The sequence below is a fragment of the Diabrotica virgifera genome, chromosome 4, assembly GCF_917563875.1.
Source record: "Diabrotica virgifera virgifera chromosome 4, PGI_DIABVI_V3a".
NCBI classification, from domain to species: Eukaryota; Metazoa; Arthropoda; class Insecta; order Coleoptera; family Chrysomelidae; genus Diabrotica; species Diabrotica virgifera.
This window is the reverse complement of record NC_065446.1, coordinates 91,914,440-91,941,652: the sequence shown is the minus strand read 5'-3', so window position 1 is coordinate 91,941,652 and position 27,213 is coordinate 91,914,440. Positions and strand designations below refer to the sequence as shown.

Sequence of the window (27,213 nt, the reverse complement as noted above, 5' to 3'; positions counted from 1 at the left end):
GCAATCAATTTTAAAATTTCAAAAAATTTACACGCATAGTTAAGGCTTTTATAAAACACTTCTATTTTTTATAGACCTGTAGGTTGAATGTACATAACCTCAAAAAAATTTTAAAATTTTTTTTTTGAAAAAAAGTATTTAACTTTTTTTTTGGGATAGCTGCAGATCTAATTTTTTCTTAGTCTTGTGTATTTTATCAAACACTATATTTCTAATTTTTTCAGATTTTTCTGTAACGTTAGTCACCTTCAAAAATCCAAAAAACTGTTTTTTAAGGGGGTTTTGGGGGTTTGAACGTGTTTTTCTGATTTTTAAATATTCTAAAGAACTCAGTTACTTCAAGTTACATATAACCTATAAAAACAAAATTGATTTGATATATTATGAAGTCTATAAAATAGGGAAAATCCCCCAAAACCCCCCAAAAAACAGTTTTTCGGATTTTTGAAGGTGGGGAGACTTACGGAAAAATCTGAAAAAAATTAAAAATATAGTGTTTAATAAAACACACAAGATTAAGAAAAAATTAGACCTGCAGCTATTCCTCAAAAAAAGTTATACGCTTTTTTGAAAAAAAAAAATTTCTTTTAATTTTTTGAGGTTATGTACACTCTACCTATGGGTCTATAAAAAATAGGCATCTTTTATAAAAGCCTCAACTATGCGTGTGAATTTTTTGAAATGTTAAAATTGATTCCATCCCACCAAAAAAAAAAATAAAAACGAAAAATGAAGTTTTTGATGGTGGGGGCAGGGGGAAGGGGGTGGTGGGTTAAAATCATGATGAATCCTATGTGTTAATCACATAGAACTTAAAAAAATAAAAAAAATTTAATTCTGTTAGTAAGTTCTGTTAACTTTTAATTTATTTATCCCGTCCATAAGTGGAAAGTTTGATGCGCCACTGTCGACGCATGTGCCACTGAAAAGTGACGGCACAGTGTTCAAACGTTTTCTTTTAGGTTCTACTATTTAAGTTATAGGGTCCCATCGTGCCTAAAATGATTAAGAAATTTCACCTATAGCGGCTCTTAGTCTATAGTGTGCTTGACTCGCGTGCTGGTAGGCCGGGGTTCAAATCCCAGTATCGGCAAGAACAACTAGACTTTTTAAAATGTCTATATCAGCCTAAATAAAATGAGTACCTTGTATGAGTACCTTAATAGCAGACTACCCTGCTGTCAGCGGTATAAAACGGAAGAGACTACATATTATTATAAAAAATAATAAAAAAAACATTTAAAAACATAAATCAAAAACAGAAAGTTTCACAAAACAACACATGATAACCAAAAAAATATTCTAAAAAATACATAAAGAAAAACATTAGATCATTTTTTTTCTTGACTTGGCGTTCGCAAACTGCCATATAATATTATCACAATTCAGTTTCTCCAGTTCTTCATTCTCTATATACAATAGTGATAATGCACCTAGGTTTTCTTGACCCAAATTTGACCTTAAATGTTTTTATTATTTTTAAAGCCGAAAAGAACCGCTCGCCTGACGCATTAGAAATTAGTATCGTCAAATAAATTTGCAGTTAAAACATTGGGAAGATATGCCTTTACATCCTGGATGACATCAAATTTTTCATAAAATGTATGTTTATTTAAATTTTGGCATAATATTACAAAATGGGTAATTTCATTGTGCAAGTTTTCTTTGGTTTCATCAACATCTTTTTTAAATTTCTCGCATAAAGTTCTCTCAATTCTGAATATCTATTGCCCCTTTAAAATAATTTGACTTTCACCTGCTTCTACGAAAAATGTTTTATTTTCCTTATTCTTTGAAGGTCAGTTGGATAGTAGATGTTTGCGATATCCTCTCCTTCGCAAAAGAAAGTTTTAGCTTCTAGTTCAATTTCGCTAAACTTACTTCCTACGTCTCCAACAAAGGTCAAAAGAGATGCCATTAATTCTACCCCAATTGACACGTTCAAGTACACAGTTTCTAACGTTTTGCTTGTTGCATTCACTCGTTCCAAAATTATTGGCCAAATCAGTGTCAATAGAGCTGTCTCAAAGGTATCCATTTTATTGTACAGTGCCTTGGCTTCACTTCTATCTGCTGATTTTTCATCTCTATTATTGTTTAACTGGAAAAATATCTTTGATGGATCCGTAGTCTTTAAATAATTCATTTACAGCGTCAAATCGGGCGGACTATCTAGTTTCAATTAATCTTTTTACATTTACTTTTTAAACATTTGCCGCTTTCTTTCAGTAAATTCCACCTTCGAGGAGAAGCCGAAAAAAACGTGTAGATACCAGAGAACAATAACAAAATAATGTGGTTATTGTTCTCTGTAGATACTTTGAACAGTTCCGAAATAACTAGTTGCTTCCAAGCTGGATTCACGTGCAAAATTCGCTACAATTCGAGACATCTTTCTGACAACTTTCTGTAGTTTTTGAAAAAGGGCCCCGCCACAAACATTGACACGGGGCCCCGCCACAAACATTGACACGGGGCCCCTGTGGGGCTAGGGGACGCCACTGTGTATAGGCGTGAAGAGATGTAACAATAGAACAAAGATGTTTGCAGTGTATTGGCGTATCTGCGTATGAGATTTTTTTCGGAAAATATGCAGATTATTTAGCGACTTTATTTTTTTATAATTAAAAGGAAAAGGGGGCGCCCGCCCAATGCGCCCAGTGGATAAACCGGCACTGGATGGACCGACGACATAAAAAGAGTAGCGGGAAACTGGCTACAAGCGGCTCAGTGTAGAGAACACTGAAAAGAAGTGAGGGAGGCCTATGTCCAGCAGTGGACGCGATTGGCTGATTGTGATAATGATTATGACGACAAACGAGTAATTGAACTTCTTCGCACTAATGCCGCACCCTGTAATCGTATATATGTTAAATATATTTGAAAACAGCTAAATAAATACGATTAAACAAATACTTACAGTACTAAAGCAGCAATCATTGTCAATAAAGCAATGGAAAGCAAATTATATAACGCAGAGTTAATGTAGATCGTACTGTTATAAAATAATGTATATACAGGTGTTAACGTAGCATTAACCAGAGCTCCAGCTCCCACGACCATGGCGAATATCTTACCAACTTCATCAGATGGTACTAAATGGGATATTTTAGCTCGCAGCATGGGAGAGACCAGTTCTCCCAAACATTTTGAAGCACCAGCTGAAATAAAAACATTGAACTTTTCTTTAAACATGGATAAACATATATTTAAATACTATCGAATGATTTTCTTCCGTAGGCAGAACCTTTATCTTTATATTTAAAGTAACTATAGTCTTTAACTATTAGATAATCAGGAATAACAACAAGAGGGACCATTATTAATAGGAGTGTACAAATACTAGGTATGCAAATGACATTGATATCATAGAAAGAAGAAAGGCGGACCTGATTCAATCGTTCACAGCATACGGGTTTGCTCACTACGGAGAGCAATGGATTGTATCCTCGCTCCGACCCTTGCTCCCTGGTATTTATGTTCGTGAATTCTCGCATTTAAAATAATGTATTTATTTTACATAGCGATCGAAACTATATTATCAATCACTAAGTAAAATAAATACATTATTTTAAATGCGAGAATTCACGAATATAACGAATATAAATACTAGGGAGCAAGTGTCGGATCGAGGATACAATCCATTGCTCTCCGTAGTGAGCACAACTTTAGAAGCAGTCGTAAAAAGAATGAGGCTACAAGTTACTAACACTAATAAAACTAAGTATATGAAGGTCACAAATAATAATCAAGTGGCAGAACCTGAAGATCTAACGGTTGGAACATATACTTTCGAAGGAGTAGGTAAAAGAGTTCGTATCTAGGCTTACAAATCAACCAAAGTAATACCACGTAATACAGTAACTGCAGAAATTAACAAACGTAGGTATATATCTAGCAAACAGAGCGTACTATGAGTTAAAAAAACTTTTAATATCAAACATAGTCAGAAAATGAACAAAAATATTGATATACAGAACGCTAATCAAGCCCGTTCTCACTTACGCGTCAGAAACGTGCACGATAAAAAAAAGTGACGAAGAACGGTTAAGCTGTTTTGAACGTAAAATCCTCGGACAGGTTGTTCATTAGTGCACCCTATGTACCCTACATCTGAATTTTATGGTTGTGCGCCACAGTGTTGCCATACTTTTTTGTTATTTCTTTCATAATTTCAATCAATGTTAAATATGAACGTTTAAATTGAACCCAATTTTGAAAAATGTGAAAACTTTGAATTATTCACGTCCGTCTGTCTGTCTGTCCGTAAACACAACTCCTCCGTCATTATACCAGGTAGAATAACAGAAGAGGTGTCGAATGAAAGCTTATAATCCAAGGATGGTACTAAAGATGAGAAATTTGACCTAAGCTGTCTGTGCGTCTGTCCGTCCGACCGCGAATATAACTCCTCCGGCATTATACCAGGTAGAATGACAAATGAGGTGTCAAATGAATGCTTATAATCCAAAAATGGTACTAAAGGTGAGAAATTTGGCCTAGGATGTCTGTCCGTCGGACCGCGAATTTAAGTCCTCCGTCATTATACCAGGTAGAATCGGACGGACAGACAGCCTAGATCAAATATCTCACCTTTAGTACCATCCTTGGATTCATAGGCGTAACCAGGGGGGGGGGGTTTTGGGGGTTGTAACCCCCCCCCATTGGGATGTACTTTGAGCTCTATACGCTTAACACCATAGCCCTCAGAGACCTTCCAGTAGTTGTAACCCCCCCTTTCAGGTAGTTGTAACCCCCCCCCTTAGGATCATCCTGGTTACGCTTATGCTTGGATTATAAGCTCTCATTCGACACCTCACTTGTTATTCTACCTGGCATATTGACGGAATAGTTATATTCGCGGTAGGACATACAGACGGCCTAGGTCAAATTTCTCACCTTTAGTACCATCCTCGGATTATAAGCTTTCATTTAACACCTCATTTGTCATTATACCTGGTATAATGACATAATCCTCAGACATATCTATAAAGGCGTGCAGGAAAACGGATTATGGCGTAGACGCTATAATTTTGAGCTTAATCACCTTTATAGTGAGCCTAGTATTGGTAGATCTATCAAAATAAACAGGCTGCGGTGGTTAGGCCACTTAGAGAGAATGAATGAGGCGAAGCCGTCGAAACACATTTATAGCCAGAGACCGGATGGAGTGAGGAGAAAAGGCAGGCCCAGAGCACGATTTAAGGACCAGGTGTTACGAGTGCGAAATTGGAAAACCAAGGCGAAGGATAGGAATCAAAGCAGATTCTCGAACAGGCCAAGACCCACCATGGGTTGTAGAGCCAATTATGATGATAGTTTTAAGAATAAACAAAACAGTTTCAATTTGAAACTGTTTTCTTGTGACATGGCAAGTTAAATATTGTGTTTTTATGAGATCAGCCATATTTGATAGTAATAACAATTACATTTTTAACTAAACAATTTGACGTTTCGATCTCCACTCTGGAAATCATTTCCCAAAAATATTATTAAATAAATTTTGTTGAAAAGTGTATAAAACCGCCATGTGTTAAGGAGGTTATGTCAAAATTGAGGTTCGCATTTTTGCCAAGGTGTTGTAGACACTGTAGACAACGGCCATGCTTTGGCTGAAAAGATCTGAGAGGAATGTTTTATGTCCTATGATGGTACATCAAATTCTGATTATTATGTTTGTTTTTTGCATTATTATGCGATTCTATGTATGGGAGTGTTCGTATTGTGTTTGTGTATTGTGTGTTGCATATGTATTGTGTATGATTGAAGACGTGTGTCTCGCATTTTCTTATCCGCTATTCAGCCCTATTCTGTAACTTTTAACAAATCGAATAGAAATGACCAAGTCGAATCGTAATTACCCGAAATCGGAATGTGATATCGCGTCATTTTCGTGTTTGGATTGGTATTCTGTAACTCAGATCCTAAGCAAGGTAAATCGAAATCGGCATTTCTATTTCACGCGGTCAAGGGGGGCTGTCAAGCGAAATTAGTGTTCTGTGGCCCGTTTGTTACTGGTTCTAAATTTGAAAAACGACACCGTTGCCTTATCTTCAATTTTTCATATTATCAAATTATATACAATTGCTTTTTTAAAAATAGTTTTGAAATAACAAAAAGGAAAAGTTTTGAAAAGTAAACAATAAAATGTTTGTGTAAATATTGGACACAAAAACCTCAAAAGATGATAAATGGTTTTAAATCAAAGTTAATTAAAATTGTTCTAAAAAAGAAGATAAACTGATAAATTAAAAAAGATAAATGAAGCTAAGATGTATAATATAAGATATTACTATGTTGGTTTTTAAAGTTTACTCCACTGTAATAAAATTTTGACACTAATGACATTTATCAAATTTTGACACTAGTGACATTTCGTAGGTTAATTAAGTTATATCGGCGATTTTTTGTGTTTTCTGTGTTATTCCTTTAAGTTTTAGATTGTTAGTCTGCTTTTATATAAAAGGCAGTTGTTTTTGTAACTCTTTTGTGACGTATTAATTTAATATAATATTTATGGATTACCATTGAGGGCCGACTAGATCAACCAAAAAAGAAGATGTATTTGGTTATTATTCTAGTGACTTTCTTTGGTGTGAATCTGTCTTTGTAGTTTACTCCTCCTGGTTAAAAAATAAACTATAATATGTACAATCTTAAGATTTGATTCCAACTAATTCATATTTTTCTAAAACTTTTTTTGTTAGTTTATATAGGTACATGTTAAAGTAAAAAGTTCTACTCGCAGACTTGGCCGCTAATTGTTTATTAATTGTTTAAACAATAACAATTGTTTTGTATAAATAATTTTAAAAATATCGATAAATTCATTATTTTACTTTGATCAAATATTATGTTTCTATTTTGTTTTTGATTATGCTGAATCCGAATATGCATTGCAATTTGAAAATTCATATACAGAAGCTCTTATACAGTGTGTTTGCATAGCTAGGAACCACATGAAAAACTTTTTTATTATCAATTTTACGAAAAAAAGTTATTCTTAATAAAATGCTCTGGATAGTCAAGAATCTAAAACTCAACTATCAGATATCAAATTTTATCAATTTTATACGAGTCATGTCAAAAATATAAATTTCGTTAAAGAGTAAAGTACCTTTATATTCCAGAATATCAAAAAATGCTATTATGAAAAGTTGTTTGAAATTAGAAACTATGTCTAAATATACAATTACATCTTTCTAATCGAAAAAAAAATTCAATTTTTTCCCAAATGACAGATACTCATCATCATTTTATTACAATTATGATAACTATTTTATTATCACTTTTACGAAAAAAAGTTATTTCTCATAAAATGCTCTCCCTGGTCTAAAATCTAAGAAAAAATCATCAGATATCAAACTTTTTTAATTTTATACGAGGTAGGTTAAAAAAAATATGAATGTTTCTGAAGAGTTAAGTGCCTTTTTTATTCACAATATTTTAATTAGAAGGATGTAATTGAACACTAAAACAATTTTTTTAATCCCAAACAACTTTTCTTAATAACAATTTTCGATATTGTGAAATGTAAAGATACTTTTTGAGTGAAATTCATATTTTTTGACATACCTCGTATAACATTCATTTAATTTGATATTTTATGATTGCATCTTAGAATATATACGATGCAGAGTATTTTATAAAGAATAACTTTTTTTCGTAAAACTGATAATAAAAAAGTTATCAATAGGTTCCAAGTTACGCAGACATACTGTATAAGAGCTAAAAAAATTTTTTTGCTGAACATTCATTATTGTTGAAGCTTATTATTAAATAAATTTTTAGGTAAGTTTTACAAAAAAAAGTTTTGATCACTTTGTATAAACATTTTTTTAGCTGGTAATTTTCGGTTTTTGTATTACATTTTTGTTATCTTTCTTAATTTTCTTAAAAAGAAATAGTTTATTTCATTTCTAAAGTAAAATAATTTAGTGCATTTTAAATATTACATCCTAAGCTTTAAAAAGCACTTATAAAACTGTAATAGATCTGTTCAAACTTGAGTAATACCGTCTTAAAGTGGTGGTAATTCTACAAAACTACGAAGATTTCAAAAAAATTACATGTTTTGAGACGTCATATCATTTGAATTAAATTTTTGAGATTTTTTGAATGAAACATCATTTAGTAAGATGCTTGAAAGGTAAGTTGTGCAAAATTGAGAGTTTTATAAGAAAAATTGTATAAGATACACATTTTTAAATCATTTTTAAACATAATTCATGTAAGGCTCACTTTCCGCCCACACTGTACTTATGCCCATACATTTTATTTCTTTGTATTATAACCATAAGATAGCTTGATTATTCTTCTTTTATGTTCAATTTGTAAAATTTTATTTGATCAATTAGTTAAAGAATTATATTAAAACAACTCAACCGTGCACTTCGCCGTACGTTAGTTTACAGTGCGCCAATGTTTATGAGAAAAGTGACTTTAGCGTTATAAATAAAAAATTATAGAAGATACAGATTTATTTTTGAAAATTCTTTATATAAGGTTTTTTTTTGTAAAATTTTCTGAATTTTTCAATGGTCAAATCAGTTTTTTTCTAAAATTTATATTTTCGGAGTTATTTAAAAAAACATCTAATTTCGTAGTTCATTTGTTTAAGAAAAAATGAAGCACCCACTTCTCGAGTAGAACTTTTTGATATGTTGTTTATTAAACATTTCTTAATGAAATTACAAAAAGTTCTATCTTGTTTGATTTTTTCCGAAAGGGAAAATCTATATGCACTCCCCTATAAATATAATTTAAGTAAGTGTATATTATATACTTACCTATATATTTATATAAATAACTAAAATTTATATGTACCTACTTACTTTTTAAGTAATATTGTAAAATGTACTAATTACATTCTCGTATGCAATTTGAATATGTAAATATGATAGTTGGTAGAACCTAGGATGAGATTAGGTGATACTGAAAACATACTTCTGAGCAATATAGCATTTGCTTGGAATAATCTTAAAAGTATATTCTTCCCACATACTAAAAAGATGTGCAGTAGTATATTCTAAGTATATAAATAAAAGGTTTATAGCACTTCCTTGGAATATTCTAAAAAGTATATTCTTGGTATATACTTAAAAGAAGTGCGGTAGTACATTCTAAGTATATAAATAGAACGTTTAAGTACTGTAATGTAGTATATACTCAGCATCTGCTCTGCACATTTGTAATGGTAATTACGCATACTCTTAGCATATACTTTTTTTGAAAAGTATGTTCTACGAATCTACTAAGAACATGAAATTGTAATGTGGGGTGTCGCAAACCCATCAGTAGAATGCAACAGGCTTTGAGTGTCAATACTTAAAGCAGAAGTGAACAACAAGAATATACCAACAATAGCGAATAAGAAAATGCGAAACACACGTCTTCAATAATAAAGAATACATATGCAACACACAATACACAAACACAATACGAACACTCCCACACACAGAATCGCATAAAGCACATAGATATATTGCAGAAACACACATAATTATCAGAATTTGATGTGCACCAAAAATACAAGTATATAAAACACTTGTGCAGAGGGGACAAAAATAATTATATTACAAACATATGTACATAATTAGAAAAATATGCTGACCACCAGGAATCTAGAGAACTTTTTTATATATATAGCAGGGGTCCTACAGCTCTGGCTGCTTCCCGCACTTCAATCTCCAATTTTGTCTATCCTGCCAATACTCTTCTTCTATTTCTCTTTTTCGCATGACATCCATTATTTTTTGTTTCCAAGATTTACGGGGTCTGCCTCGTCTTCGTCTAGTTGTTGGAGTATAGTCTAAGATCTTTCTTGGCCATCGTTCAGTGTTCATGCGTTTTACGTGTCCATACCAAATCAGTTGCCGGAATTCAATTCTGTTGTCAATGCTACTCTTAACCTTTGCTCGTTCTCTAACTACTTCGTTTATTATGTGGTCTAATCGAGAGATTCTGTACGATCTTCGTAGAAAGTCCATTTCTACTGCTTTCAGTTTGTCTCTTTTTTCTTCAGAGACCTTTTTTCAAAAGTCAAATATCTAGAGAGGGAATTCAAACCGCCGACACAGATTATCAAAGGTTATAGTGGAAATATCACAATAATCCCAGAAAGTTATAAAAAAGAACCACAAATACTGAAATCCGACATTGAGGCAGCAATATAAATGCAGAAGGGAAGATGGAATAACAGCTGAGACAGAAAACGCTGTGTGTACAGAGTTCATATGTACGAATCAGAATTAATGGCAAAATAGATGAATTACGAATAAAAACTGGTCTAAACAAGGAGGTCGTATTTCTCAGTTATTATTTTATTTTCCCTTAGAATATGCAGTTTGTCGATTTAATTCAGAGAAATAAGGAAAAAAAATATCCTGTTGGTGACACAGCCCCCTCCAGGCCGAAATCAAATTTTTTGAGTAGTATGGACATCTACATTAATAAACTATATGTTTCCTGCAGCCGATGTTAATGATATTCATAGTTATAAACAAATGAAGATCAAAAAACGGCAAATTTTCACTTTTTTCGTCTATAACCAAAAAGTATTTTAAACAAATTTGAGAGTGAGAAACTCATAAATCGTCTAAAAAAATTCAATATGGCGTTCTCTGAATATGTCTATCCTTATTGGTTGCTTAGAAAATTGCAAAATAAATCATAAATTTTGAGTTTTTATAAATATTCATAAATGTAAAAATTAACTTAGAACGTTCTTATTACACGGACTGCTGAGACTTCTGGTGCTTAAATCGTACCCTAAATTTCAAAGCAATTGGTCAAATAGTTTAAAAGGTATTTAATTTGTTTATCCCAAATTATTTCTTTTTGCAACGCTATAAGTCAGAAAATGATGAAGTTACACTAATACTTTGGATAGTTTATGAAAGAAGATTTATACTATTATTTTGGTTAAAAAAAAATTACAAAAAATAATTCTAAATACTGCAAAATTATTTTGCAAAAACATGTGAATTAAAAAAAGGGGGGCTAACTTCGTCCCTAATTGTTCTAAGACAATTGTTTTTCTTTCTAAATGTGTATAAAAATTCAGTCCTTCCAAATATGAAAAAATAATTTTTCTACGGGTAACGGTTAAAAAGTTATTCTAATTGTTTATAAATAAGCAAAAAATCGACGTGTTTTTGCAAAATAATTTTACACTGTTTAAAATTACTTTTTGTCATTTTTTTAATTAAGTCAATAGTATAAATGTTCTTCTTCCAAAACTGTCAGAAGTCTTACTGTAACCTCATAATTTTCTGACTTATAGTGTTGCAAAAAAAATTAATTTCTGATAAACAAATTAAATAACTTTTAAATTATTTGACCAATTGCTTTGAAATTTAAAATATAATTTAAGCACCAGAAATCTCAGCAATTCGTGTAATAAGAAGGTTCTAAGTTAATTTTTACATAAGTTATGAATATTTATAAAAACTCAAAATTTATGATTTATTTTGCAATTTTCTAAGCAACTGAATTGGGATACACATCATCTCAGTAAACATCATATTAAAAATAAACCTTTTAATAATTAAATACCAGTGGTAATGTTTGTTTTTAATAAATACGATTAACCTAGTTTTTGCATCGATGCATGCTAGTATTTGATAAAAGGTCGAGTTGCAATAATATTCAGTGGGTGTTTATTAACAGTCAGCACTTTTGAATCACGTTCACCTTGGCTTACCAAAACAGTAAATAAACAATAATCGACTTTAATTATATTTTTACGAGAACAGATAAATCAATTAGCAGTTGAGATTCCAGGGGGTAACATCGATTTCAAGTAAATACTATACCACCAGTTACTTTCTGTGATATATTTAACGTGTAAATAAATGTATTAACAACGAACGATATTTACTACATCAACCCTCATAGTCGGGGTAACCACCCCTAAGTATCCAGGGTGGCTCAGAAAACAGGAGCCACCATATGGCGATCCAAGACCAGGGAAGAAAGACTGGAAAGACGTCACAGGACTGGTAGACGAGTATAGAAATGGAGAAAAACGTCAATGTTCCGGCACCTCGACCACCCTAGACAACAGTGCGGTACCTACATGGAAAATAATGGAGACGTCAGGCTTGACATGGAGCTGAATGGAATGGAATGGAGACGGAACTACCATATGGAACATCGTGGGACAATGGAAAATGGACAGTAGTACGGAACGTGCAGCGAGAACTTTTGGGTGATACGAACAAAGACGTTTAAAGTGGTAAGTCCATATTATCTATTTTTATGGTATTTCCTGATTCGTATAAAGTATAAAGTATAAAGTAATATTAACGTAATTATAATTTAAGACGCACATTACCTTTTAAGTTTTACCTATTTTTACTTAATTATTCTATTTTAATTTCCTTATGATACCAATATTTACCAAAATATACAGAATTTTTTTTAACCCTGATATTAGTTATTATAGGACGTAATGATACATTTTTATTTGATACTGATTTTTATATGATTTTTTTATATATTTACCAACATATTTTGTCTTTGCTGATTCTTATCCATTTATTATTGGACTACTGATTTTTATTACATTTTTATTGGTCTACTGCTTTTAATGGTGATTTATATTGAGTGATATACTGATTTTTTTTATGGCAATTTACTATATTTTTTACTATTTTTGACATAATATTTTTCATATATATTTACTATACCTCGTAAGACTGTCAAATTTATGCGTTCGTTACGGGTACAAGAATAAGAAAATTATGAATAAATGAGTAGCAACAAAGTTACTTGGGAAGACTTCATCAAAATAGCTGAGGAGATTACGCAAGAAGTAACAAGACAAAGCAAAAGGGTCTTGAAGAAGAAAGTACCTAAATCTAAGGATAGACAAGAAGAAGTAACGACACAGCTAATTAAATTGTATAACAAATTCACACATTTAACGAAGAAAAATTGGGAAGCGCTATCGGACAAACAAAGAGAAGCGTGCAACAAATATTTCGGAAAAATAAGAGACAAAGTTATACGCTCATTTCAAGCTGTAAACTTAAGAACAGTAGTTCCAAGTTCAATACACCAACCAATCGACAAGGAAATAGAGGAAGAACAAAGCGACGAAGAAGTAGAAGAGGAAAAAAGTGACGAGGAGATAGAGGAAAAATTGACGAGGAAATAAAAGAGGGAAAAAGCGACATAAAACAAGAGATAAAAATATTAAACATGACTCTGACAATCAACGAATTTTTGAATATTGCAAGCAAGGTATTGCCCAACGAGTTTGATGGAAGCGCAGGGAAACTACAACCATTTTTAGACGCATTAGAGTCACTTGGAAAAATAGCAGAAGGACATGAAGAAACAGCAATAACATTAATAAAAACAAGATTGACTAATAAGGCTAGAAACCTGATAACCACAGAGGATACGATCCCACTTATAGCAGCGGCACTGAAGAAGGAATTAAGAGGCGACAATCCGAAAACGATAATAGACAAGTTAGCAAAGAAAAGGCAAGGAAACAAAGATGCAGCAGTGTACGCATCCGAAGTAGAGGAATTAGCGGAACAGTTGAAGGTAGCATACATAGCGGAAGGAATGCCATTGGAGCTAGCGAAAAAATACACAACGGAAACAGTTGTAGCAACAATGAAGCGAAACGTTAATTCGGATAGAGCAAAGTTAATACTGGAGGCAGGTAATTTCACAACACCGCAGGAAGTAGTATCTAAATTTTTATCGATTGATACGACAGAGGAGAACACACAAGGAAGAGTGTTCAATTATAGGACGAATTATGAAAATAGGAGAGGACAACAGCAATACCGAAGAGGATACCATAACAAATACGACAGAGGAAGAAGAAATAACTTCGGACAACGGAACGAAGGAGAAGAAACAGGAAACCAACGGAATTATTCCAACAGAGGATATAGACAATTCAACAACCAAACATACAGAGGAAACCAGAGAGGAGGACGAAACAGAAACGTAAGGCTACGTGAGTTAGAAGACAGACAAGAGGAAACAGAAAACCAGCAGTTGGGGTTTTGAATGAACGAAACAAGGAAAGTACACAGTCAGAAGTGGAATATAATATTTACAACTTCGACTTAAACCTAAAGAATTTTGTACAAATGAAAACAGGAATCCTAGAAAACACAAATACCTTTATCATAGACACAGGAGTTGATATTTCAATACTGAAGTGTTCACAAGATTTTATGAAGGAACATGTGAAACCAAACACAAAAGCGAAAATAAAAGGAGTAACTAAAGGAGAATTACAAACAATGGGAGAAGTTGAAACAACGCTAGAAGTAAGAGGATCTCGACTTGAGCATATCTTTCAGTTAGTGGAACCTAGCTTTCCTATTCCAACCGACGGAATCATTGGGAGAGACTTTATTTCAAATTTTCAATGCATACTAGACTACGCTAACCTTAAAATGCACATTAAAGAGGACAACGATTGTTACATTAGTACAAACATTTTGGATAATATAGATAATGACACGATAATAATACCGCCTAGATGTGAAATTTACAGAGTTGTAAAAATTTTTCAAACGCTGAAGAACGACAGGATAGTGGAACAACAAGAAATACAACCAGGAATATTCATAGCGAGAGCAATTATTTCAAGTAATAATCCGTACATCAAAATTTTGAACACAACCTACGAAACAGTAAAAGTAGAGACAAACGAAATCAAAACATTAGACATTAAATTATTCAACATATATAGACTGATCAACGACAGCAAGGATAGGAAAAAGGAATTACGGGAATCATTGAAGTTAGACATTCCAGAATACATACGCGATAAGTTAGTATTTTTATGTGAAGATTATTCAGATATATTCGCCCTAAGGCATGACATGCTAACATGTAACAACTTCTACGAGCAGAAACTGAGAGTTAAAGACCAAACTCCGGTATACATTAAAAACTATAGGACACCTCATGCACAAACAGAGGAATTAAACCGGCAAGTACAAAAGCTGAGAGACCAAAGGATAATAGAACCGTCTACATCAGAATACAACAGCCCAGTAGTACTGGTACCGAAAAAGGCGATAGATGGAAATAAAGCATGGAGATTATGCATAGATTTTAGACAACTGAACAAGAAAATAGTCACAGACAAATTTCCTTTACCAAGAATAGACTCGATATTAGATCAACTAGGAAGAGCAAAATGGTTTTCAGTTATAGACTTAATGTCAGGTTTTCATCAGATACCATTAGAAAAATCATCGAGAAAATACACATCGTTTAGCACAGAAAATGGAGCATTTCAATTTACCAGATTGCCTTTTGGATTAAATGTAAGGCCAAATAGTTTTTCAAGGATGATGTCAATAGCATTTTCGGGATTAACACCGGACAAAGCATTTCTTTACATGGACGATATAGTAGTGATAGGAATATCCGAAAAACATCACCTAGACAACCTTAAAAAGACATTCGAGACATGTCGAAAATTCAATTTGAAACTTAACCCAGGAAAATGTCAATTTTTTAGAAGAGAAGTAACATATTTAGGACATGATCTTTCTCAGGAAGGAGTATCACCAGACAAAGCGAAATATGCAACGATTGAACAATATCCGACACCTAAGAGAGCGGAAGAAACAAAAAGATTCGTAGCATTTTGTAACTATTATAGACGTTTTATTCAAAATTTTGCTGAAATATGCAGACCACTCAACAGATTATCAAGAAAAGGAGTAGAATTTTTTTGGTCAGAAGAATGTGAAAAGGCATTCAATAAGCTTAAATCATCTCTGATGAAGCCACCGATCCTAAAATATCCAGATTTCAATAAACAATTCATCCTAACAACAGACGCATCCAACGAGAGTTGTTCAGCAATTTTAAGTCAAGATTATAACGGAATAGACCTACCAATAGCATACGCATCAAGAAGTTTCAATAAAGGAGAATGTAATAAACCTATAATCGTTAAGGAATTACTAGCGATTCATTGGGGAATTAATCATTTCAAATGTTATTTATATGGAGCACCAACATTTTTAGTCAAAACGGATCATAAACCACTAACACATTTATTTGCAATGAAAGAACCAACTTCGAAACTTACAAGAATCAGATTAGATTTAGAGGAATACGATTTCGAAATAGAATACATAACAGGGAAAAATAACTATGCAGATAGTCTTTCAAGAATAACATTACATCAACTAAAGAACCTATACATAGACAATACCCATATATTAGCTATAACACGAGCTCAAGCAAGAGAAAAAAAGAAGGAAGCAAGGCAAACGAAGGCAGAAAGTGAACTCGCACTACAGCCAGAAGCCCACAAACAAACAGTAAGAAAGGTACTAAACAATTTAGAGGCGCATAGACTACCAATTTTGTCTTTTGGAGCAGAACTAATCTCACCAAGGCTGAGAATTAGGGTCAAAAACAAAATAAAGTGCAGCAAGAGCATAGCCACAGGATTCAATCATTTCGATTTAAACCAAACGTTGGCACAGCTTGATAAGCTGGCGGTAGAGAATGCAGTACGTAAAGTAAAAATATACGTAAACGATATTATTTTTAAAGTGTGCACAATTGAGGAATTTATTAAACAAGGAAACAAAATATTAAAGAATGTTGAAATATACATATGTGAAGTACCAGAAACAATAGAAGAAGACAAAGAAAAACACAGGCTAATAGAAGAATATCACTATCATCCGATGTTTGGAGGACACTTAAAGAAAAATAGACTAATAAAGAAGCTAAAAGCAAAGTTCAGATGGAAAAATTTAGAAAAAGACGTCAGAAAATACGTTAAACAATGTCATAAATGTCAAATTAACAAACCGAATAGAACACATTTCAAAGAAGACGTGATATCGGACACTTCTTCGAAACCAGAGGACACAGAAGACATAGACACGATAGGTCAATTCACTAGAAGCAATGAAAGCAAGGAAGACAAAAAAGAGCGGCAAGAAGAAAATAAGCCCAAAACAACACCACAACATTTTAAAATAGGAGACCTAGTCCTGGTAAAAAGAGAAGAGAATGGTAAGTTTGATAGTCTTTATGTAGGCCCTTTCACAATAACAGAAGTAAATAATGTTAATTGTAAGATCAGATCGGAAAACAATAAAATCAAGGAAATACATAAGAATAGATTATATGCATACAATCCGATAACACCGTGAGTGACAAGTGAAACGGGAACGGGAACAGTGTAGATAACGAACATTTTCACTTTTATTTTTTTTGTATTTAATTAGTATTTATAGGAAAAATGTATACAGTCCTAGTCAAAAGTCCGTACCCCCCCTCGTATCTTTTGAACAGCTATACCTATAATACTGAAATTTGGAGGGAGGAAATAAACGGACGTAAGCTTCTTAACTAGACATGACAGGTGACGTAATAGTGACAGATGACGTTACAGAGCCACTGTGACCGATAATTTTAATTGGTACCTTATGGCAAGTGATACCTCGTTTGAAAGGTATTCAAAATACCTATTCAGTCATACTAATTTGTTTGGGTTTAAGTTGATTTTGATTTTGGTGAATAAATTATATAAATATAATATTGTAGTTTCGCATTTAATTAATAAAAATTCAAATGTCCGCCTATGACTTTTTTGTCAAAAAATTTTACGTTTTTCAATTCTCCAGTAGTTTTTACGTCAACATCAACCTTTTTGACAAGTAATCATAGGCGGAATTTTGAATTTTTATTAATTAAATGTGAAACTACAATTTTATATTTATTTCATTTATTCATCAAAATTAGCTTAAACTCAAACAAAATTAGTATGACTGAATAGGTATTTTTAATACCTTTCAAACGAGGTATCACTTGCCATAAGGTCCCATTTAAAATTATCTGTCACAGTGGCGCTGTAAAGTCATCTGTCAGTATTACGTCACCTGTCATGGCTAGTTAAGAAGCTTACCTCCGTTTATTTCCTCCCTCCAAATTTCACTATCATAGGTATAACCGTTCAAAAGATACGAGGGGGGATACGGACTTTTGACTAGCACTGTATATTGTACTTCGTAAAACGCAGCAAGTAATTAGTGGTACTATTAGAAAAATTTTCTTCCTTTTCCGTAGTCAGAAAATTTTCGGGGGAAGGGGAAGATGAATTGGGATACACAGCATCTCAGTAAACATCATATTAAAAATAAACCTTTTAATAATTAAATGCCCGTGGTAATGTTTGTTTTAATAAATACGATTAACCTAGTTTTTGCATCGATGCATACTAGTATTTGATACAAGGTCGAGTTGCAATAATATTCAGTGGGTGTTTATTAACAGTCAGCACTTTTGAATCACGTTCACCTTGGCTTACCAAAACAGTAAATAAACAATAATCGACTTTAATTATATTTTTACGAGAACAGATAAATCAATTAGCAGTTGAGATTCCAGGGGGTAACATCGATTTCAAGTAAATACTATACCACCAGTTACTTTCTGTGATATATTTAACGTGTAAATAAATGTATTAACAACGAACGATATTTACTACATCAACCCTCATAGTCGGGGTAACCACCCCTAAGTATCCAGGGTGGCTCAGAAGACAGGAGCCACCATACAACCAATAAGGATAGACATATTCAGAGAACGCCATATTGAAATTTTTTAGACGATTTATGAGTTTCTTACTCTCAAATTTGTTTAAAATGCTTAACTTTTTGGTTATAGACGAAAAAAGCGAAAATTTACCGTGTTTTATCTTCATTTGTTTATAACTATGTATATCATCAAAATCGGCTGCAGGAAACATAAAGGTTGTTAATATAGATGTCCATCATACTACTCAAAAAATTTGGTTTCGGACTGGAGGGGGATGTGTCACGAGAAAAATCTTATTTCTCTGGACTAATTATTACTAGTTCAGATTGCAGCCCAATAAAATAAATTATACTAAGGCGGTCCGATAAGTACTTAGCCCCCAAAAAAATAACGAAAATTTTGAAAAAGTGGCGAATTATTTTTCAATATTGTCTCCTTTTAGCTCGATACTCTTGACCCAGGCTCCTCCAACATCTTTAATATACGTTTATTCGAGGTCTGCAAAGTAGGGTTCCATGGCGGCTATCAATTCTTCTTTCGATTTAAATTGCTGCCCAACGAGTGAATTTTTGCAAGTTTGAAAAAAAAAGAAGTCATACAGGGCCAAATCTGGAAAATACGATGGATGGGACAGTAGTCGTAGCCCAGATCGACCAGTTTGGCCATGGCGACGGTGGAGGCGAGCCGGTGCGTTGTCATGGTGGAAGAACACTTTTTCCCCAATTGGGGCTGTTTTTGCTGCAATTCGGCGTCGAATTGATCCAATAATACGGCATAGTAAAGCCCTGTGACTGTTTTGCCCTTCTCCAGGAAGCTATATAGATCATGAAGTGATATCATGGTGGCGCTTGTTGACCTGAGTGCGAAAACGCTGCACTCATCGCTCCAACAGCTTTCTAATGCTCAAAATATCATGCAGGATATGAATCGCTCAATTTTTTGAGATCGCTACTATCTCAGCTATCTCCTGAATCTTCAGTAGACGGTCTGCCAATAGACAATCGTGGATTCTTTCACATTATCATCCGTGTTAGCCGTGTTCGCGACACCTGGGCGTGACTTATCAAGAATTTACGTGCGACCACGTTGAAACTCGATAAATCAATTTTTATCGATCGCCATTGAAGGAGGAGTGTCACCGTACACAGCATTCAAACGCTCTTTGACTTCACTGTGCGGTTTCCAAAAGACAAGGATCGAATCACCAGACCAGCCGATGTTGCTCTTTTTTATTTATTCTTTTTTTAAATCCCAAGACAGGCTCACTTCCACACGCGGTCAAAACAAAACTACGAGTCTCATTCGGCTGAGATTTTGACATATAGGTCGTCAACAAGAATATCGTCGGATCCCTGCGAAAAGTCACTAACTGACATTTTACTGTTTTCGAGATACATTAATTTGAAGTAATAATTTAAATTTATAAATTAACCGTTGACAAAATATTTTCCATATTTATTGTTTCTAGTGACGCTGGAATAAGTGAATAATGAGTGTTATGTATAATCCGAGAGTAGTTAGTAATACGTCTGATTTTTGGCAAAAAAAAAGCAGTTAGTGATTTTTTCCAAATACTAAGCAGAGCTCATATGCTAGTAATGATTTATTAAAAATAAAGACAATATTATTATTATATTTATTATAGTTATAATAACAAGTTAAAATGAGTTGTTATTTTGAGAAGGCTTCTTCATCATCGTCTTCTTCATCAACGGCTGGTTCCTGTGTTAAATCCGGTACATTCGCTGTTGGTAAGGAAGCATACCAGGCATGAAGTTCCTGAGGTATTACTTCTTTCTTGCAAAGTTGTAACAAATCCTTTTTTTAATGAACTGATCGGAATAGGGTGCTGATAATATGCTTTCTTAATTTCGGTAACATAGGGTTGACGACCTTTTCCCACTTACATTGAGTTTGACGTAAGGTCCAGTGTACCCATATCTAAACTTTATAACTGCATAAATTGTAAATGCATTAATTGTAAATACACAGTTTACGGCTGTAATATAATAAAGATACATTTCCTGAGGGTGTCTGAAGAACAGCTTGCTTGCATATCAAATGTTGCTGACATAAATGTAGCATTTTCTTGTGACCTAATTTTGTCATTAGTTTTTGCCTCATAGGCTGCTTCTTTTCGTTGAAGATGCTCATTAAAACGCTGTTCCAGCTCTTCTGTTAGTTCTCTTGCTAATTTTGCCTCCGAAACTTTATTACACAAAGGGCACTGGTCTTTCTTTGGTACAAAAAATGGCAAATTGTATGATTCACAAAAAACTTTTCGGTATACTGAATGACCAACTGGAACTTTATTTTTTTCTTCACATAATGTAGTATAAAGTGAGTACAATTTGCGAATAGATAACTTGGAGTCCAAGTAGTGTCTCTTTGTACTTTTCCTACAGTAGTGCGACTCCATTGAAGGAAACATATTAATATGTTCTTTGACAAAGTCAATATCAGCGACTTTGGTTTTATCGTTTTGTAGAGAACACTATTGTGGCAAAAGTCACTAACTGCCATTAGTGATGTTTTAACATACAATATTCCCTATAATATATTATATTATAACACATTGATCTTATTGGAAAAAGTCGTTAACTCCGTTAGTGAATTTTACCAGTTTTATATTTTTGTTACATGTCATATAATGATTAATACCAATTTTAAATTACTATGTTCCGTTCAGTTTTGCAGTTAGTGACTTCTACAGATGAACAAACTGCCCACAGTAGACCACTAGATGTAGTTAAGTAAATTTCACACAAAATGTCAGTTAGTGACTTTTCGCAGGGATACGACGATACGATAGTATATTTCTCTTGCGATAGTGGCGCCCTCGGGCGGGGAGGCTAAGAACTTATCGGACCACCCAAGTATGTTTTTGGATTGTATTTCGTATAATCGATGTACTTACCAATATAAATCATTGTATCATTGGTAGCAAGAAACTGCAAGATGACGCAACTATACATAGATGTCAATCCTATCATAGCAATTTTGGAATTCTTCATATGGAACATCCTTTGAAGAATATAACTCCCAGCCACGGTACCCGTAATCGAAATTAAGATACAAACACTGTTAAAAAGATTGTACTTTGGAAATGTCCAATGCAGCTTTGAACGAAGAAAGACATATCGGATGCTTGTATCTGCATGTATGAGAAAATCGTAAAATACAATGCACACAAGTATTAGAATGATTACTGCTCTATCATAGTTTTCCCGTTTTTTAATGGTAGTTTGAATAATATCTTTAAACAAGTTCATCTTGACTGGTTGTTCCTCTTCGCTCCCTCCTTCACCTTCGCCCTTTCCTTCACCTTCGCCCTAAAATAGGTACAAAAATATATAATTAAGTAAAAAGCAAATGACCAGAATTGTATGGACGAGACCCAATGTATGTTGTTTGGCTGTCCATTCAATTGTCTATATTTTATCACAACTAAAACATCATTATTAACGAATAAATATGTTTTCATTACCTAACTCTTGAAGGAAAACAGAAATAACGACAATTAACATGTTAATATTGTCGATCTAGACGGTCCAGTTAGCTGAGGCGCAGTCGATCGACAAGTTTAGTGGATTTGCGATTTGCGATCGCTGGTTCGAGCCTCAGCTAGGTCATGAAATTAATAAAAGGCCAACGCCGTAGTATAAAACTCAATAGAGTCTACGGCTTGGTGTGGAATAAACTGACATCTGATCGGCCTATGGAGGAGCGTTACGGCAAGGGATAAAGGCTTGCGGCTTGGTGATACTCCTCCTGATCCATAGGCGTTGACGCCTAAGAACGGTGTATATATATAAAATGTTAATATTTCGTTGAGCCACCTGTGCGGCATACTATTAATGTAAACCTGTACCCTCCAATACCTCAATCAACGCCTGTACTGTCTCCTGCATTTGAGGATGATGATTCCACACATAAATTATTCTTTCTATTCCCTAACTGGTTCCCCATTTGAAAACCAGTTTTGGGGCTGCGGAACCGCCTTTGCAAAACATCTTTGTCTGATCTGGTCTTGTCGCATCATTCCTTGTACCACGTACCTACAGACGTCCAGTACCCTTGCCGCTAAATTGACCAAATCATCACTTTTGTAGGTATGTAGTCCATTGAAATGTTAGATTTAGGGTTGCATTTCTTAGAGGAGTCAATTTTATTTTTTTAATGTGTAGGGGGGTTCAGTAGAAGCTTAAGTTCAAGTTTTTGGGGTGACCGCCCTTGCCACCCTTGTCCCCCGGCCGCCATCTTGGAAAAAGGGGTGCAAAGGGACTTCGCGCTGTATCTCCTAAACTAGCAACCCTACAGAAAATTTAATTGCACATAAAATGTAGCAAATTAAATTTTATATAATTTTATATCAGTAAGTGACCAACAAAAAAGTTATAAACAAAAATAAGAGAAAATTTTGTAAGAAGTTTCCTTTTGGAGGTTATAAATATTTTTCCGTTCATTTCACAATAAAATAACATCATGGCGATTTTGTAGAGGATTTTTCAACGAACAATTTCCACTTTAAAGTTGTTTAATTTTATTTATTTATCTAGGTTTTACAGTGCTCCAAATTTGACCAGATTCTCGAATTCTCATAGGAATACAATAAAAACAAAACCTTAGGCTTATGTTTCTATCTACATATTTATTTATTATGATTTCAACATTCATATGCTAATATTAAGTTATTTTTGACCATTTTCCCCGCCACCTATGAGGTAGAGTCTCGAGGCGCGTTTTTTGTGTGGTATCCCCAATAGACCTAATCCACGGACAATTTCTAGACAAAATAATATTATTTATTATTATATGTAGAAAAAGATCTGTCATAGTTATTATTTTTTCATTTTATTCGATGGTCCAGACTGCGAGTCAAGATCTGAATCAGTATCCGAGGTGAATTTTTGTGGTACCTATAATGAGAGTTAGAGTTGGCGTCATTGTCGGTAATTCATCTTCCAATTCATTTTCTTCAATAATTAATGTTGATATGTCCACGATGTTGCTGCAACTTTCACCACCACAATGGACATTTGAGGTCTCCTTTTCGGCAACCACATACACTTCCAGTTTCCATTGCATCTGCAAAAGATGAATTTAATAAGCTCGGGGGTACTGGAGGCTTGGAAGTTTCGATTGGTATCCAAAATTTTCCATACTTTTTCCAGCCCCAATCTTCTGGATCACAATGTTTACCGAGCCATGACTGAATCTGGTGATACACTCGTAGTCTGTGGAAATGGGCTGCATCTTGTGTTGGAGGAAGTGAGAAGAGATTAAATACATTTTTTGTCACTGTTTTAGCGAATCGTTTGTATCTCAGGGTTTCCAGAGAATCGTTTTTATTTCCGCCATGTAAAGAGACGAAAAACGTTAGCCTACAATAGTGAGTAAAGATGGCTCGACTTTCACACTGACAAATAATTTTCCCCAGAGGTTTCTTACAAATAAAATAACCACCACTCATGATGCGCGCTTACAAAAAACACAAAATGCTTATCTAATCACAAAAATGTAAATTTTACCCACAAGACTCCAAATGGTGACCAAATAGGTAGCACAACTGTAAGAATAAGTTAATAGAGGGGAACCGACTGCTGTGCCACCTAGGATAAATTATATTAATAAAAGTAATAGCAGGCAGATATTCAGTCCGGTACGGAAGAAGAATGACGTAACAAAAAATTTTGTCAATTCCTGTTTATTGCGTAATTAACTTCTAAAATACTATGTACAGATGATACAAAAACGACCGAATTGTAAAAATGGGCTAATCCACTATAGCGTAATAGTTGCGTCGTTACTGAAATACGCGCTATGTTAGACCTTGTTTCAGATGCATAATGACGCAACTGTAGATAGGGTTGAAAATGGGGCGATTAAATTAAGATAATGAAATTCGAACCAATATCGATGAAAATGAAAGCCATCGTTGTCAAAAAACAAACGCCATACCGATGGTCCTGGACGATTACTCTTCATTTAATCCCTATTTTAAATATTTAAAAATAGTTTTTTGCTCTTCTGAAGAATTTTGCATTTTGCGGTTGCGTCATTCTTCTTCTGGACGGCGAATTTGTCCTCAAACAACTTCTTGGTCCTTTTCTATATATGCTTAGGTTTCTAAGTTTTATAGTGGAGAGAAAGGTAAAAAATAGATTAATAATAGCATATGAATGTTAAAATTATAAATTGTATGAATAAAAAAATATATAGACAGAAAAGTAAGCCTAACGTTTTGTTTTTATTGTATCCCTATGAGCATTCGAGAATCTGGTCAAGTTTGGAGCGCTGTAACATCTAGATAAATAAATAGAATTAAACAACTTTATAATGGAAATTGTTCGCTAAAAAACCCTCTACCAAATTGCTAAGATGTTATTTTATTGTAAAATAAACTGAAAAAAGTTATAATCTCCAAAAGGAAACTTGTTAAAAAATTTTTGCTTATTTTTGTTTATATTTTTTTGTTGGTCACTTGACGATAAAAAGTAATAGAAACTAAGTAAATTGTAGAAAATTGAATTTGCTACATTTTATGTTTTATTAGATTTTCTGTAGGTTGGTAGTTAACGAGATATAGCGCGAAACCCCTTTGCACCCCTTTTCCAAGATGGCGGCCGGGGGACAAGGGTGGCGACCCCAAAATCTTGAACTTAAGCTTCTACTGATCCCCCCTACACATTAAAAAAATAAAATTGACTCCTTTAACAAATGCAACCTATGGCCTAAAAAATCTAACATTTAAATGGACTAAGGGTATTTCACATCATTTTTTTTATTGACGCATTGTGACGAAAAAACAGATTGTAAGTCTGAATTTTATTTTTTATTTCATTTATCATCATTCATCAATATTATAAAATTATATATTTAACGGTTTTTCGTTTCTTTTGTGACCTTTGCCATATATTTTCTTTTCATGTTATCAATTTATACTTACCTCGGTATTTGTTATTAATTTCCGTGATTTCTGCCTATCTTCTATAGATTCTGGTACGAAAAAGATTGTATACGCTATACCAATCGATACACACGCCAAACCAATGGCAAACATTGATGGATAATTGGTGGCGTAAAATATATACGAACTTGAAATACTTCCTAAGAGAGAACCAGCTGCTAAAGCCACTTCACAAAAGGCCATTCTGAAATAAAAGGAAATATTTTGTTAAATATTTAAACGAAATGAGAAGTCCTAGATTCGAAAATCTGAAGACCTCTACCAATTTCTTTTTTTTTTTTTTTTTGGAGGTGGGAATTTTCTTAAGACCGTCTGGGAAGGTGTCCCAGGTGTGTCAGATTCAGTCCGTCCTATCTCTATCTTGCCGGGCCGCCTGGCCGCCCCCGCGCGCCGCACTAGACCGGCCGCGCGCGGGAGGGCAGCCAGGACGCCACCCAAAACAAGATGGAACCAACCAAAGAATGCCAGTTGACAGTTACGAGTAACTCCAATCATTCATGCTTTCATCTATGCACACCTTCTCATCCACCCATTCAGTCACTCACTCTGATATTTAAGATGGGGCAGTCTGTGTAGGTCGGATGTAAAAGGTCCTTCCCCGCCGACTGCCCCACAACGATACGGACAAATATAACATAAAAAGAAGAAACAAGAATAAAAGAGATGAAAAAAGAGAAGAGCAGAGAAGGTATGAGGAAGAGAAAAGAATAGAAAATAAAAGGGAGAGAAACAGAGAATAGAAAGAAAAGATAGATAACATGAACAGGAAAAGTAGAAAGTGAAAATAAAAGAACGGTAAGAGTTAAAAATAAAATTAATAGATGAATTAATAAAATCCGATAAAATAATAAATAACAGATAAAATCAGCTAAAAATAAAATATATAAAATTAAATAGGCAGTCAGCGTGGTTAGGGTGTATAGGGTCCTCCCCCCGCTGACTACCAACCACAACACAAACGATTTTTTGTAAATAAATAATATTATATGTAATATGGGTCATCCCGCCTGTAGTCGCCTCTCTCTTTCTTCTTTGTGCTTCATGGTTTTTGTGACAAAAGCAATGAACAAGTCGAAGTCCCTCTTGCTTCCGATAATTCTATCCATGAGGTCTTGTGGCTCACCTAGAGGAGACCCCAGATCCAGCTGCAGCTCAGTTCGCCCCGCACGATATGCAGGGCACACGAATACGACGTGCCGCGCGTCATCCACCACCCCACACTCAGGACATAGATCGTCCATCGTTTTCCTTATACGGAAGGTGTAGTTCCTAAACGATCCATGCCCTGTCAAGAACTGTGTGAAGTAGTAGTTGACGCGACGATGTCGGCACTCGTACCACCTCACTACATCCGGAATCAGGCATCTCGTCCAGGCAGCCTTTCCGACTTCAGTTGTCCATTCCCTCTGCCACATCTCCAAGCTCCTCTTTCTTTCTTGTGTCCCTGAACCAATTGCTCCGTTGCCCCTCTGATGCATTCGGACCCTTTCTCTGGCCAGGATATGCACCGGCACAGTCCCAGCCACAACTTGTAAGGCAATGGTTGAAACGGTTCTGTACGCGCTGCACACCCTGATCAGAGGTTTCCTCTGTGCTCTAAGAAGCATGTCTCTGTATTTGGCCATCTCTAGAACCTCGTGCCACACTGGGGCCCCGTATAGTAAGATGGACATGATTGCTTG

At 34.2% G+C, this 27,213-nt stretch overlaps 1 protein-coding gene across 4 annotated transcripts in view; it reads right to left on the bottom strand.

The window, feature by feature from the left end:
* Window positions 1-27,213, bottom strand: part of LOC114341404 (proton-coupled folate transporter) — a 112,953-nt gene that overhangs the window by 16,945 nt on the left and 68,795 nt on the right. For 2 of the 4 annotated variants that reach the window (XM_028292201.2, XM_050648262.1), the window contains 3 exons: window positions 25,511-25,715; window positions 21,479-21,893; window positions 2,921-3,161 (listed from right to left, as the gene is read on the bottom strand). In XM_028292201.2, the coding sequence (XP_028148002.1) occupies window positions 2,921-3,161; window positions 21,479-21,893; window positions 25,511-25,715 (861 nt within the window). The remainder of the gene's footprint in view (window positions 1-2,920; window positions 3,162-21,478; window positions 21,894-25,510; window positions 25,716-27,213) is intronic. The other 2 variants (XM_028292202.2, XM_028292204.2) reach the window with 2 other exon arrangements.